Source organism: Aedes albopictus, chromosome 3, assembly GCF_035046485.1.
Source record: "Aedes albopictus strain Foshan chromosome 3, AalbF5, whole genome shotgun sequence".
NCBI classification, from domain to species: Eukaryota; Metazoa; Arthropoda; class Insecta; order Diptera; family Culicidae; genus Aedes; species Aedes albopictus.
In genome coordinates this window covers 121,316,710-121,330,598 of record NC_085138.1, presented here as the reverse complement: position 1 = coordinate 121,330,598, position 13,889 = coordinate 121,316,710, and the positions used below count along the sequence as shown (strand labels likewise).

At 42.2% G+C, this 13,889-nt stretch overlaps 1 protein-coding gene across 1 annotated transcript; it reads right to left on the bottom strand.

The window, feature by feature from the left end:
* Positions 1 to 3,250: 3,250 nt before the first annotated feature.
* Positions 3,251 to 7,897, bottom strand: LOC134290338 (uncharacterized). Its single transcript, XM_062857455.1, has 4 exons — positions 7,795 to 7,897; positions 5,647 to 6,972; positions 4,246 to 5,022; positions 3,251 to 3,435 (listed from the first exon to the last, which is right to left on the bottom strand). Exons 1-4 carry the CDS (start codon positions 7,895 to 7,897, stop codon positions 3,251 to 3,253), a joined length of 2,391 nt encoding a protein of 796 aa, XP_062713439.1.
* Positions 7,898 to 13,889: the final 5,992 nt, after the last annotated feature.

The window sequence follows — 13,889 nt, the reverse complement described above, 5'->3', positions numbered from 1 at the left end:
GCCCCTGAGACACTCTGGAACTTCCCTGGAACCCCCTGAGTCCCTTTGAAGCGCCTCTGAGGAAACCTGAAACGCTCCTGAAACCCCATCGAATCCTCTTGAAGGTCTCTGAAACCCCCTGAAACACTTCTGAGAGCTCCTTGTATCCCTCTGAAACCGGCTGGGGCCCCTTGAAACACCTCTGACCTCTCCTGATATACAATTGGTTCTGAATAACTCTCCCTCTTTATATGCAGGGCATAATAAAGGTGCTTAAATTAAAAGTACAAAAAAAAAACCTGCTTAAAATAGGTTTTTGTGTGCTGTTTATTTTTAACTACATTCCAAAATATCGTTCTGGTTAGTCTTCATTTGATGATATCTACACCAAATGATCATTTGATTTCAGGAATTCCTACACTCCACATTAAGTGCTGGGAACAATACTTGGCGGTAGACTGGAAGACGGCATCTAGTGGCGTAATAAGGTATTATACCAAGCTAATAATAATAAAGACAAACCAATCAATCAACCAAGCTAATAAAAAGATGGATATAGGGAAGCAAATAAAACATAGCAGAATCAGAGGGGGTGAAGTTGACTACCGACCACTCGATCAAGGTTGTGGAGGCGTGGATGCGGTCCAGAAAACTGGAGCTGGCTCACCACAAGACAGAGGTGACGGTTGTTAACAACATGCAGTCGGCGCAGCAGACGGAGATCAGTGTAGGAGAATGCACTATCCTGTCGAAGCGCTCTGTCAAGCACTTGGGCGTGATGATCGACGATAAGCTTACCTTCGGTAGCCACGTCGATTATGCCTGTAAAAGAGCCTCCACAGCTATTGCGGCACTGTCCCGGATGATGTCCAATAGCTCAGCGGTGTACGCCAGTAAGCGCAAGCTTCTGGCTAGTGTTGCTACATCCATACTTAGGTATGGCGTCCCGGCGTGGGGTACCGCGCTAAGTACTGAATGCTACCGACGGAAGTTGGAAAGTACTTACAGGCTTATGTGTCTGAGGGTTGCAAGCGCGTACCGTACCGTGTCACACGACGCTCTCTGTGTCATTACTGGTATGGTGCCTATCAGCATTCTTATCAGTGAGGACATGGAGTGCTTCGAAATACGCGGCACAAGAGGCATACGCAAAACTGTCAGGATGGCCTCTATGGTCAAATGGCAGCGCGCGTGGAACAGTTCCACCAAAGGAAGGTGGACCCATAGGTTGATACCGAGGGTAGATAGTTGGATTAATAGGCGCCATGGGGAAGTTTCATTCCACCTGACACAGGTCCTTACAGGTCATGGTTGCTTCCGACAGTATCTACACCGTTTCGGGCATGCGGATTCTCCCGAATGCCCAGTGTGCAATGGTTTAGAGGAAACGGCGGAACACGTGTTGTTCGTGTGCCCGCGTTTTCGCACAATGCGTGACCGCATGCTTGCCACATGCGGGGAGGACACAACTCCGGACAACTTGGTCCAGAGAATGTGTAGGGATGAGATTAGCTGGAATGCCATTTCAACGGCTATCACCCATATCGTCTGGGAGCTACAGAGGAGGTGGCGCGTGGACTCGGAGAATGGCTAGTCCAGATGCAGTACAAGAGGTGGTCCAGGGGTTCGAAGTCGGCTTCGTAGGTCATACCGGTGCCCTGCGGTCGAGATCGACCCTTACAGCGATTAAGTGGCCGCGGAGAGGAAGTCCCGGTAGCGGTGCTGTCGTGGCGTCGGTCTACTGGGTTGGATCTGAGCCCGCGGTTGGAAAGGGGTCCCCGGCAAGGGTCGGGGTAGGTGAGATCCTGCTGTCTGCAACCTACGGGTGCATCTGATAGGTCCTGAAGGGTAGTGATACCCTTCCTTTGCGGGCAGGTCAGATCGGGTTGCACGTGGGCATCAGTTCTTGATGTCCGCTCAGCAGTAGGGCGCGGGCGGGGTTGACCCTGCCCGCCTTCCGAGGACAAAGGGAGTGGCGAGGACCACTCGGGAAACTGGCTAAGCGCCAGCATGCTATCGTGATGGACTCTCCAGAGCGAGTCATCGATGTTCGTTGCTGCTAGGCTGCGGCAGCTAACCTTAAGGGTGCGATATGCACTATCCCCTCTCTGAAGCAATACCTTCTTGGTGGTTCCGGAGAGACGTAGGGTTTGGCGACCATAGGAATGTGTTTTAGTGGGTCGAGGAGAGAGTAGTCCTGGCTTCTACCGGCATTGTAGAAGACGGCCTCATCCCCACACTACCCTAACCTTCCTGTTAGGGTGTCTGATGAGCAGATTTATCCCCCTATGGTTTAGAAGGAAAAAAAAAAAAAAAAAGAATCAGAGGGGCGGACCGTCGGCTTCGTGGTAGACCACATACACTTGCGTGCGCAAGAAAGAGCGAGATAAAAGAGGATTATCTGTTTCTTTCGCGTGGAGAGGTGATTATCTGTTTCTTTAGCGTGTTTGTTTACGAGAGTGAGTTAGAAAAAAGAAAAAGCTGCGCACGCTAGAGCCGCATAATCATTGACTTTTCACATTTAAGAAGGACCAAAGGACTTTAAACGTTCACGGCGACTGGAAGCGATTGGTCCAGGATCGAGGCGAGTGTTTCATTCAGCGTAGACTCACTACTACGCCTACGAGTTGTAGTCCATCAAGTGTCAAGTGTTAAGTACACTCCATCCCAGTTTCAATAAACGTTCACTCGGTGCAAACGCTTTAACTGTCATTTTCTTTTACTGCTAGTCTGTTAATCCGTCAAAATGAAATGTCAACAGCGATGCGATGGTTTTTTGCATGTGCTAATGCTGCAATGCGATGTTTTTCTACTGCACTTTGGCCACATTTTGTGGCAACTGACAGTTCTTTGGCGTCTGTCAGCTGTTGCAGTTTTCGAATTTTATTCGATAAGTGAAACGTAAATATGTTGAAGTTAGCGAACATCCCCTGTATTTCAGTTTTGATGCAAACAGTAAAGTGGCGGTGACTTTCGCACAGATCGCACACTGACACCTCGCAGTATTGATCAGTGGTGAAAATGGCATTCAACATATTTAGATTCAATCACCCACAGCTCATTTCATAAGCTGAACCTTAAAATATGTGTTCTGTATTCAATCGATTAAAAAAACGTCTAACTTGTTTGATGGGAAAATGTAGAATGAATCTTTATTACTAATAAACAAGTTACGTTACTAAGTAGAATGTTGCTCCATAGCTACCAGGCACTTCACGGCTGCCGCGTTTGTATCGCTGTGGAAAACACGACATCACATCTCCCCCGTGAGCTAATAGCGATCCGGAGCTCGTACCATTCGGTTGCTTCTAGTAACATAAACTCCATCTTCACGATAGTGGCCTGATTGTTGATTCATCATCGGTTCTGGAATGTCGTCGTCCTCAGCCGACAAATACTCGTCATCAGGAATATGTTCAATAGCTTGAATATCTCCTCCACGAGCGCCAGGTTCTTCTTCATAGTCGTCATAGGAATATTTCAACATTTGATTTGTTCGTCTTACTATCGTACCCATTTCCGCAGCGTGGCATTCATACAAGTTTTCGCCTTTCCTTTTCGTAATCTTGGTTTTTATCCATCGTTGTCGATCTGGATCACGATAGTCCCTCGCATATACTACCTCACCAACCGCGAATTGTTTATCCTTCTTATCCGCGTTGAGTTTCCAAGTCTTCGTAACATGTTGAACATTTGATTCCTTCCGAAGAACGTCAAATCGGGTTTTCATTTCTCGTCCAAACATTAACTTGAAAGGAGTCTCATTTGTGGTACAGTGCGGTGTTGCTCTATACATTTGCAGGTGTTGATTCATCAGTGTTGCCATTGACTTACCACGATTACCGGTGTCTGCTAACATCTTCTTCAATGCATTTTTGAACGTCTTCACTGCATTCTCCGCCGCACCGTTTGAACATGGACTATACGGAGCTGATGTTAGATGTCGAATACCTCTTGCTTTACAAAATTCCTCAAATTCGTTCGCCGTGAAAGATCTTCCATTGTCGGACACCAGTACATCGCAGTTTCCATAACGTGCAAAACAGTCTTCTAGCTTCTCCACAGTTTGTTTGGCAGAAAGTGATTGAACCAAATAGCATTCCACCCACTTCGAGTAGCTATCCGTGATTATTAGGAAATTCTTCTCCTTCAGGAACAAATGGTCGATATGGATCCTTTCAAACGGTCGAGAACATAGTTTCCATGGAGAAATTGGAGTATTCCCAGCTTCTGGTCTAGACTGGATGCAAAGTTCACAACGCTTACCCATGTCTTCAATGTCTTTATCGATGTTCGGCCACCAGAAGTAATTTCTCGCCAACGATTTCATTTTGACGATACCCAAATGTGTCGAATGTAACTCTTGAAGCAAAAACGGTCGAAGTTTTGTAGGCGCCACAATGCGATAGCCCCACATTAACACTCCTTCTTCAACAACAAGCTCATCCTTCCGAACAGAAAACTTCTTCAGGTCTGGATCCTCCACATTGTTGGGCCATCCGGTCTTGACAAAATTCACAATACGGCTAATAACAGGATCACGTCGAGATTCTACTATCAGCTGCTTCCGTTCAACCAACGATCTCGTCTCGGATTCTATGTACTGCAGGAACAAAACTTCTTCGTCGTCTCCAACGTCCTCGTGGTTACATTGAACTGGTGATCGGGAAAGAAAATCTGCTACCTTGTTGTTAACTCCTTTGATGTACTTGATTTCATATTCGTAATTCGCCAAAAATACAGCCCAACGTTGCAGCTTGCCAAACACCATATCCGGAATACCTTTTCGTCCAAATAACGACACCAGTGGTTGATGATCCGTCAAAATGGTGAATGATCTTCCCAACAAGTAACCGCTCAATCTTCGTACAGCATAATAAACAGCCAAAGCTTCCATGTCCAAAGGGGAATACTCTTGCTCATGACTCTTCAGTACTCTCGAAATGAACGTCACTGGTCGCTGACTTCCATCCGGAAACACTTGTAGAAGAACCGCGCCAATTCCTTTTCCTGAAGCATCAGTAATCAATACCGCTGGTAGATCTGGATTATACGGAACCAAAACGTTATCAGAACATAGCATTTGCTTGATGGTCTCAAAAGCCGCTTCACATTCAGATGTCCAACAGTATCGTTCATCCTTCTTCAGCAATCGGTATAGTGGACTCAAAATCACAGAAATGTTCGGAATGAACTTGGCATAATACGTTACCATTCCGAGAAATTCTCGCAGCGCTTTTACGTTTTCAGGTCTTGAAACGTCCATTATAGCCCGAACTTTCTCCGGATCCTTATGCAATCCATCTCCGTCAACAATGTGTCCCAAAAACTGCATTCTTTGTTTGAAAAATTCACACTTTTCACGGTTGAGCCGGAATCCTGCTTCCATCAACTTCTCCAATACTCTTGATAGGTTGTTAAGGTGTTCACTAACTGTTGCGCCGGTAACCATGACATCATCGAGGAAATTCACACAGCCCGGACAATCCTGTAGCAACTTCTCCAAAACTTCTTGAAAAACCGCGCAGGCAGGCTTGGTTCCAAACGGTAATCGATTCACGTAATAAATTCCTTTATGGGTACTCCATGCTCACATCCTCCTGGATTCCTCCTCCAGCTCTAATTGGTTGTACGCTGACTTCAGATCTAGCTTCGAAAACAACTTACCGCCTTGTAAAGCATCGAAGAGATCTTCCACAACTGGCATCGGGTATCGCTTGTCCTCCAAATGTGGGTTAACAGTGACTCGATAATCAGCGCACAGGCGAATGGATTTGTCCTTCTTCAAAACAGGAACCAACGGTGTTCCCCATTCAGCAGTCTCAGCTTTAGTTATAATGCCGGTCTTCTCCAGGTTCTCTAACTCCTTTTCCACCTTGGATTGAAACGAAACTGGTATCTTCCTCGGTTTGAAAAACTTTGGTTCAACATCCGGCTTCAGCTGAAGATTGACCTTCGCGTATTTGTAGCATCCCAACGATCCATCAAACAATTCTCCATAACGATTCAAAATTGCATTCAACTGTTCTTCATGCTTCTCCGGTGACTCCGTGTCCAGTTTGTTGATTTGAAATTTCAGAAGTTTGCCAATAAAGTCGCGTCCAATCAGTGGATTACGTCCTCCTTCAATGACCACTACTTGGCCAACAGCTTGTCGACCCTGGTAAACCAGCACCGCGTCAAACGCTCCTTTCGGTGAAGCTTCTCCTCCGGTATAAAACACCAACTTGCCCCGGAACGGGTGTAAAGGAAATTCTTCAAAATGATTGCGGTAGAATGTTTCGGAAATGATCGTTATCGGTGATCCTGTGTCCATTTCAAACTTGGTGATTCGTCCATTGACCGCAACGTTCACGAAGTAGGGATCGCAGCAACCAATGTTGTTAACTTCCAAATGGTTGACGTTACTATCCTTCCGTCCAGAGATTCCTTTTTGCTTCTTCGGACAGACCACGGCAATGTGACCTTTTTCCTTACAAATCTTGCACACATAGCTGCGATATTGACAGCTTCGAAAATCGTGATTGTTCTTACCGCAGGCAAAGCAGCTCGCCGAACTGGGTTTCTTCGAAGGCTTCGATCCGTAATTGGCCTTTTTCTCGCTGATCTTGTTTACTTCAAGAACTCCTCGGTTTTTCAACGTGGCTTCTTTTTTCGCCGCAACCCTGAGTAAATTCTCCAACGGAACGAAGTCTTCTTCTTCACACAAACGTTCGAAAATCGGACCCGGTTGAAGTCCCGTAACGAAAATGTCCTTCAGTGCATGGTCCAAATGTTCTCCAAATTCGCAATTCAGGGATAACTTCTTCAATCGAACATACCATTCTTGAACAGTTTCTCCTGATTCCTGTCGAGCCCTGTAGAATACAGCTCGCTCCCGATACGTAACCATCGTCGGACAGAATCTTCCCTTCAACAAAGCGCAAAGTTCGACGTAGGACTTCTCATTCGGCTTCGCAGGATGGCAGATGTTCTTCACGGTTTGGTAAACTTCTAGCGAAATTGACGTCAGAAGTACCGTAATCCGGGGTCAAATTGATCACCTTAAAACAACTTTTGCGGATAACATTAGTGACAATTCAAATATTGCCAAAAGAATTTCTGTAAAATCAGTACCCAGTGGATCTCCATCAAACCATGTGACAGAATTTTGTTCAACAAGTTTAAACTTTTAGTTAAATTAATTCAAAAATCAAAAAATTGAGCATGCCACTTTGGGGCGAAATTGATCAGTATGCAATTTAGCATCGGTTCAAAAGATAAAAATCCTTATCCACTTAATTTTGCTCTTCTAAACCCGAATAACGCGTCAAAACTCTTACAACTAGTAAATTTGACACTTAAAATGCAAAATTAAAATTTGAAATTCTCTCCTTAACGCCTAAAGGTAGGCATTATCCTTTGAAATAAATGATTTTTGTTACAATAAATGACTTTTTCGTCAAAAAAAGAACTTGTTTTAACTTATTCATATTCAGAATAGCTTCATAACTTTCCAACCAAGGCTCCACAAAAATGTTAATACAAAAAAAAATACGGGAAGTCATAGTGGCAATCGATTGTTTAAAAGCAATGATTTCAGCTAAGTGAGAAATACATTGCAAATTCATAAAAAAAAATAGGTAAAACTAACTTTTTTCTAAACAAATAAAAGTCTGAACTCATCTCTAGACATCTATGAACTAGATGATGTAAGAAGTTTGAAATCATTGCGACGCTTAGAAGTTCCTGGTATGCAATTACAATGTAGTACCCAAATGATCAATTTCACCCCGCTGATCAATTTGACCCCGGTTTACGGTACAGCGGATTTACGCTCCTCTTCCAGGTCCACAGCTACAAAGTACTGCTCCAAACGCTCTTGATACATCTCCCACTGGTCTCCGATCGCAAATCTTGGTGGACCGTATCCTTCCATCTTGAAAAATTGTAGGTTCGAAATCGTGTCGTCGCCAATTGTTCTGTATTCAATCGATTAAAAGAACGTCTAACTTGTTTGATGGGAAAATGTAGAATGAATCTTTATTACTAATAAACAAGTTACGTTACTAAGTAGAATGTTGCTCCATAGCTACCAGGCACTTCACGGCTGCCGCGTTTGTATCGCTGTGGAAAACACGACATCATAATATGGTTCATGAAAAACTTGTGCGGCTAGACCAGTTCTACTAGAAAGTCACGAAGAAACCACTCTCACTTAAATATGTCACCACATGTCATCGATTATCTTCGAAAAATGCCAATTGATATTTATGCTGAGTATCGATTGGTATTTTTTCGGAGGTTTACTTTAAATATTGAAAATAAACCGGGTTTCCGTGACTTTCTTGTAGAACTGGTCTAAAAAAGACAATTCACACCGTCTTCAGCCAGAGGCTGCACAGACTGAACACATTACTTACACTAGACAACGGACAACACAGAAAACCCAGTGGCCCAGTGATGAATTTTTCATTTGACGAAAAGTTTCCACTGACTGGAGCGGGAATCGAACCCACACTCCGAGGTTTACGATACGCCTAGGCGACTGGCGCCGCTAACCGCACGGCCACTTGCCCACCGCGCAAGTTTATCATATACCATACCTTCAGATTCAACTTCTGAAATGAGCTGTAGGTGATTGAATCAAGATATGTCGAAATGACATTTTCAGCACTGGTCTTGATGGATCGACGATGTATTTACTACAGAGTCTGTTAGATGATATGAGTACCTTTAAACAGCGGGTCCTCCGAATGAAATTAAGCGATTCCACGCTCCGTGTTTCCAATCGCAAGTCCTGCTCCCTGGCATAGGCATTGGATTTTGTTCGTATTCTTGTTTTTTTCCTTTTCGATGCTTGTTGGCTTTAAATCTGACGCGCAGGGTCTGACACCACTTACTTTCCGGAGGACCATGATGCACAGTTGAGCTTGAGTCCATCACTTGAACACGGACGTTGATCAGCCGCTCCTAACATGGAGCACAATCACTGTTGTAAGCCACTCCTCTTGGAGAGATATGCACATATGAAAATATGAGTTGGTAGGAAGAGGCTACCCGAGCAAAGGCGGATAACAAGTGATCTCCCTTATGATTTTGTTAATTTAGATATTAGGGAAAATCGCCAATAATTGCACACCCTAAAAACTCGCCAATTATTCCACTCCTCTTATTAGAAAAGCATGAAGTGTGCAGCAATCGACGAGTTTTTATGGTGTGCAATAAATAACGGCTTACCTTTTCTTTTCAAATTTATGATAATCCTATGATGATTAAGGTATCGATAAGTTTGCTTTTGATTGATAAAAAAAACTGTTATCAAAAAGCTGTCTTTTTCATGTTGATGAATATGCAACAAAATACTTTATAACACAGTTAAGTATCAACTTGAACTCAATCATAACTTAACTTCTTATCATTTTGGTATTCGATGAAAGAATTTGCGTTACATATTATTTTTGTTATGTTGGCGCTTAATTTAACCTAGATAAAAAACTCAATTCTCAAATGAATGATAATCACGAATTAGTCAACAGCACATCATTTTGTTATCCACTATTGCTCGGGTAAGGACCTCAATGGGGTCTGCCGTTCCGTAGCAGATAGGAAATTGTAACTTGAACCTAGGGGATTTTTTTTATTATCGTACAACTTGGGCCTAAGGGGATTTTCATGAAACTTCTTCCACAGGCAGGGCTCGTGGATTCATGAATAAAAAAAATTGAAAAAAATCAGGGTCGCCTATTTTCCCGGAAAACTGTGGATTTTTTTTTCCCCCTGGCACTACTTACTTTGAAAAACCATAACTCAAGAGCAAAGCATCGTAAAAACAAAGTTTTTTTTAGAAAATAAATGCAGATTTTCTCAGAAATATATGATGTGGAAAAAGGTTTCCACAAAAATGTCCACAGTTTAGAAAATTCGGTAAAGAAAAGCCGGAAAAAGTATGCCCGAACTCGTGCAAAATTTTCAAAAATAAAATGTTTTTCAGAGTAATTTCGTAAGTTTGAATGGCTGAAATTTTTGGAATGCACTTTTTTTCCTTTTTTGGGTCAACTTGGCCAATTTTGTTGAAAAATGTTCAAATGTGCCATATAAGCCTTTTCTTTCAAAAATCATAACTCAAGAACGAAACATCATAGATACAAAGTTTTTTTTTAATGAAAATGAAAGCAAATTTTCTCAGAAATCGAAAAAATATATGAAGTGGAAATAGTTTTCCACAAAACTTTTCACCGTTGAGAAAATTCATACAGAATAGCCGGAAAAACTATGCCCGAACTCGCGGAAAATTTTCAAAAAAAACATTTTTTAGAAGGTGATTTTATAAGCTTTGATCGCTAAAGCTTTGGAAAGCACTTATTTTTTCTTTCCAGAGTTATGGCCAGTTTTGTGAAACGAAAAAAGTGCATTCCAAAAATTTAAACGATCAAAGCTTATGAAATTACCATCTCAATTTATTTTTTAAATTTCCGCGAATTCAAACATAGTTTTCCCGGCTTTTTTTATGAATTTTCTCAACGGTGGCAAATTTTGTGGGAAACTTTTTCCACTTCATATTTTTTTTTTTGATTTCTGAGAAGATTTGCTTTCATTTTCATTAAAAAAAACTTTGTTTCTACGATGCTTCGTTCTTGAGTGATGATTAAAAAAAGGCTTATACGGCACATTTGGACATTTTTCAATAAAATTGGTAATAACTCAAAAACGAAAAACAGGTGCATTCCAAAAACTTCAGCGATTGAAGGTTATGGAATAACCTTCTCAAAAATATTTTTTTTTAAACTTTTTCTCGAGTTCGGACATAGTTTTTCCGGCTTTTATTTAAGAATTTTCTCAACTTTGGGAAATCCTGTTCATATTTTTTTTTGAATTTCTGAGAAAATTTGCTTATATTTTCTAAAAAAAACTTTGTTTCTTCGATGCTTCGTTCTAGAGTTATGATTTTTCAAAGTAAGTAGTGTCAGAGAAAAACAAAAAAAAATCCCCTGAGCTGTCCAGGAAAATAGGCGACTCGGTTTTTTTTACAATTTTCTGTTGTGCATATATCCATGAGCCCTGCCTGTGAAAAAAGTTTCATGAAAATCTTAGACCCTTCGGCCCAAACCCGTATGGTAATAAAAAAAAATCCCCCTAGAGAAACTGGGAAAGCTATGTATATAATCTAGCTTGAAAATTTAGCCAAACTACAAAGAATAGAATCTAGAGAAGCAAAATAAGCTGAAGAAGCCAAGGGAGAAGCTAAAGAAGTTGGAAATGGCTAGAAACGGAACTGAAAAAGGAAATTCAAGTGAAGCTAGAAATACTAGATAAGCTAGGCAAGAAGAATAAGTTTAACAAAAAATAAAAACTAACTAAAAAAGAAGTTTGGAAACGCGCAGTAGTTATAGAAACTGCTGAAGCTAGAGAAACAAAAGAAAATCAAAGAAGCTGGAGCAGGTGAAGAGGTTTTAAAAGCTCCGGAAACTAGAGAAGATGTAAAGGTTAGAGAAGCTAGAGATGGTTCAATAGCTGGAGAAGTTATAGAAGTTAGAAATTCAATGCTGTAGAAACTGGTAACCATAGGCTAGTATCTAAAAGCTACTAACAAGTTCCTAGAGATGCTAAAATAGTTAAAGATGCCATAGAAGCTGGTAAAGCAAGAGAAGTTTAAATCAACAGAAAAACTACAGATACCAGAGAAGAACTCTAGAATCTAAAAACTTTGCAGAAACTAGAATTTAGATACTCTGAGGTGTAGTGGCTAGAAACTTTAAGCAAATAGCTTGAAGTTAGTAGCTATATACTAGTTACTACAATCTAGAGAAACTAGAGATGCGAGACAAGCTAGAGAAAATCGGTAAAATTATGAATATAAAAAAGCTGGTGAAGTAAATGAAGCATTGGATGCTAGGAAACAGGATAAACCAGATATTCTGGAAAAGCTGTAATACTAGAGAATGACAGAAATTATGTCAATAACGCATGGGTCGCCTAAGGAGGTGAACAAAATAGGGTCGTAGGAAGATGCTAGGCAAGGATGAGCTACATCATGGTGGCAATAAAAAGTCTTAGAATAAAGAAGACACAGAGAGGAGTCTCATGAGTATTTCACCTCCTGTAACTCGCGCGGTTGGCCAGCACCATGCTTATCTGCACACCTTTCAATCTCCTTGAGCCACTTTTAATGTTCCCATTAAAATTCTCTACGGTGCCTTTCTTTTCCCCAATCCAAATTATCTGAACTCATCTTTTATCAAATACATATTCAAATACTAAATGTTATCAACTCTTCATTTGCACCGATTCACAGGTGGCCCAACATGTGGCATTAGATAATATAGCCAAATATTTCCTCACATCTTGAAAGCTAATAATTGCAAAAAACTAGTCGAATGTGTTGCCATAGACATCAACTCGAAAGTCAAGAGGACGCCACATCAGTGTTCCATTATTGCCTTTCTTTCCTTTTTCCACAATTCTCAATGGATATTGCACTTGAGTGCAGGCACAGGCAGTCAGTGTGCACTGTGACATCACAGTTGGATGTTGAACCAAGCGCAGCGCAGCAGCAAATTGGTTTAATTAAATTAAAAGCGCGGATAACGCGACAGACGAGCTCTGATATGCTGCTAGCCGAGGAGATTTTGTCCCATTTTAGGAGGAATGCCGCATCGAGTTTCGTGCAGTCCTTGATGTGGAGTACTTTTTAATGCATATTTATTAAAAGTGTGAACAATTTTTTGACTGCACCAACGAACCGGCGGCGTTGTCAGTGTAAAATTCTACCGGTGGCACGGCTTGTGGGACAACCGGTTGAGCTGAGACACCCCGGAGAGCACACGCCAAAGTGCAACGAGTTTCATAAACATTTTCAAATTATTATTGGTTTAATTAACTGAGAAGCCCACTGCAGGATGGCACACTCTGAAGGCGGAACAGCAGCATCAGCGTCGGCGACAGCGCTGGCTGCTGACTTCTGGGAGAGCCTTGCAGCCGAGTAGGTAGGTAGGTGCCGTCATAGATAGTGCTTTGTATTCCCGCCCAGGCTGGCGCTCGCTCGTGGACTGAAACTGGAACAGAGCCAGAAACAAGTTGAAGTGCGATGAGAGTGGCTGTCAAGACTTGCTGCGAATTAATTTTGAAGCTGTTGTGACAGAAAGTTTACAAATGTTGAGAACAGGCCGATGGGGGTTTTGGGAACAGGCAATAACGGTGTGTCACAATTAGTAATTAAATCTCAACGTTCGAAAATCAACTGCAGATGGCGGTGGTTGACTTTTCCTCAACGTGATGTGAATACTTGACAGTCGTAATGGGTACGGCAGAGAGTGCTATTGGAGAATTAGAGTTGTTGCACAGGTCAAGGACTTGGGGGCAAGTTGCTGAGCATAGTGTTCTGTTAGCACTTACTTTAACAATATTATCCATGTCATCCGCAAAACAGACAAATTGGCCGGATTTCGTTAAGATCGTCCCCCGGCTGTTGAGCCCAACTCGACGCATTGTAACTGTAAGACCATCCTGGGCAATATTGAATAGCAGGCAGGAAAATCCATCACCTTGTTGCAGTCCCCGTTGAGATTCGAATGAGCTGGATAGTTCACCTAAAATCCTTACGCTGTTCAGCAGACCGTCCCTCGATGCAAGAGACTGATAAGAATCAGTCTGGTAAGCTTCCCGGTCAATTTGTTCTCGTCCATGATTTTCAATAGCTCTGTGCGGTCGGTATTGTCGTATGGGGCTGTCCATAAACCACGTGGTCATGAGGGGGGGTGGGGGGGGGGGGGGTCGGCCAATCACCATTTTGTATGGACAAATAAAAAAAATTGTATGGGCTAATGACCACGCGGGGGGGGGGTTGAAAAGTCCCGAAAAAATGACCACGTGGTTTATGGACAGCCCCTATGCCTCCTTGAAGTTAACTTGTAGTTAGTTATGTTGAAGTG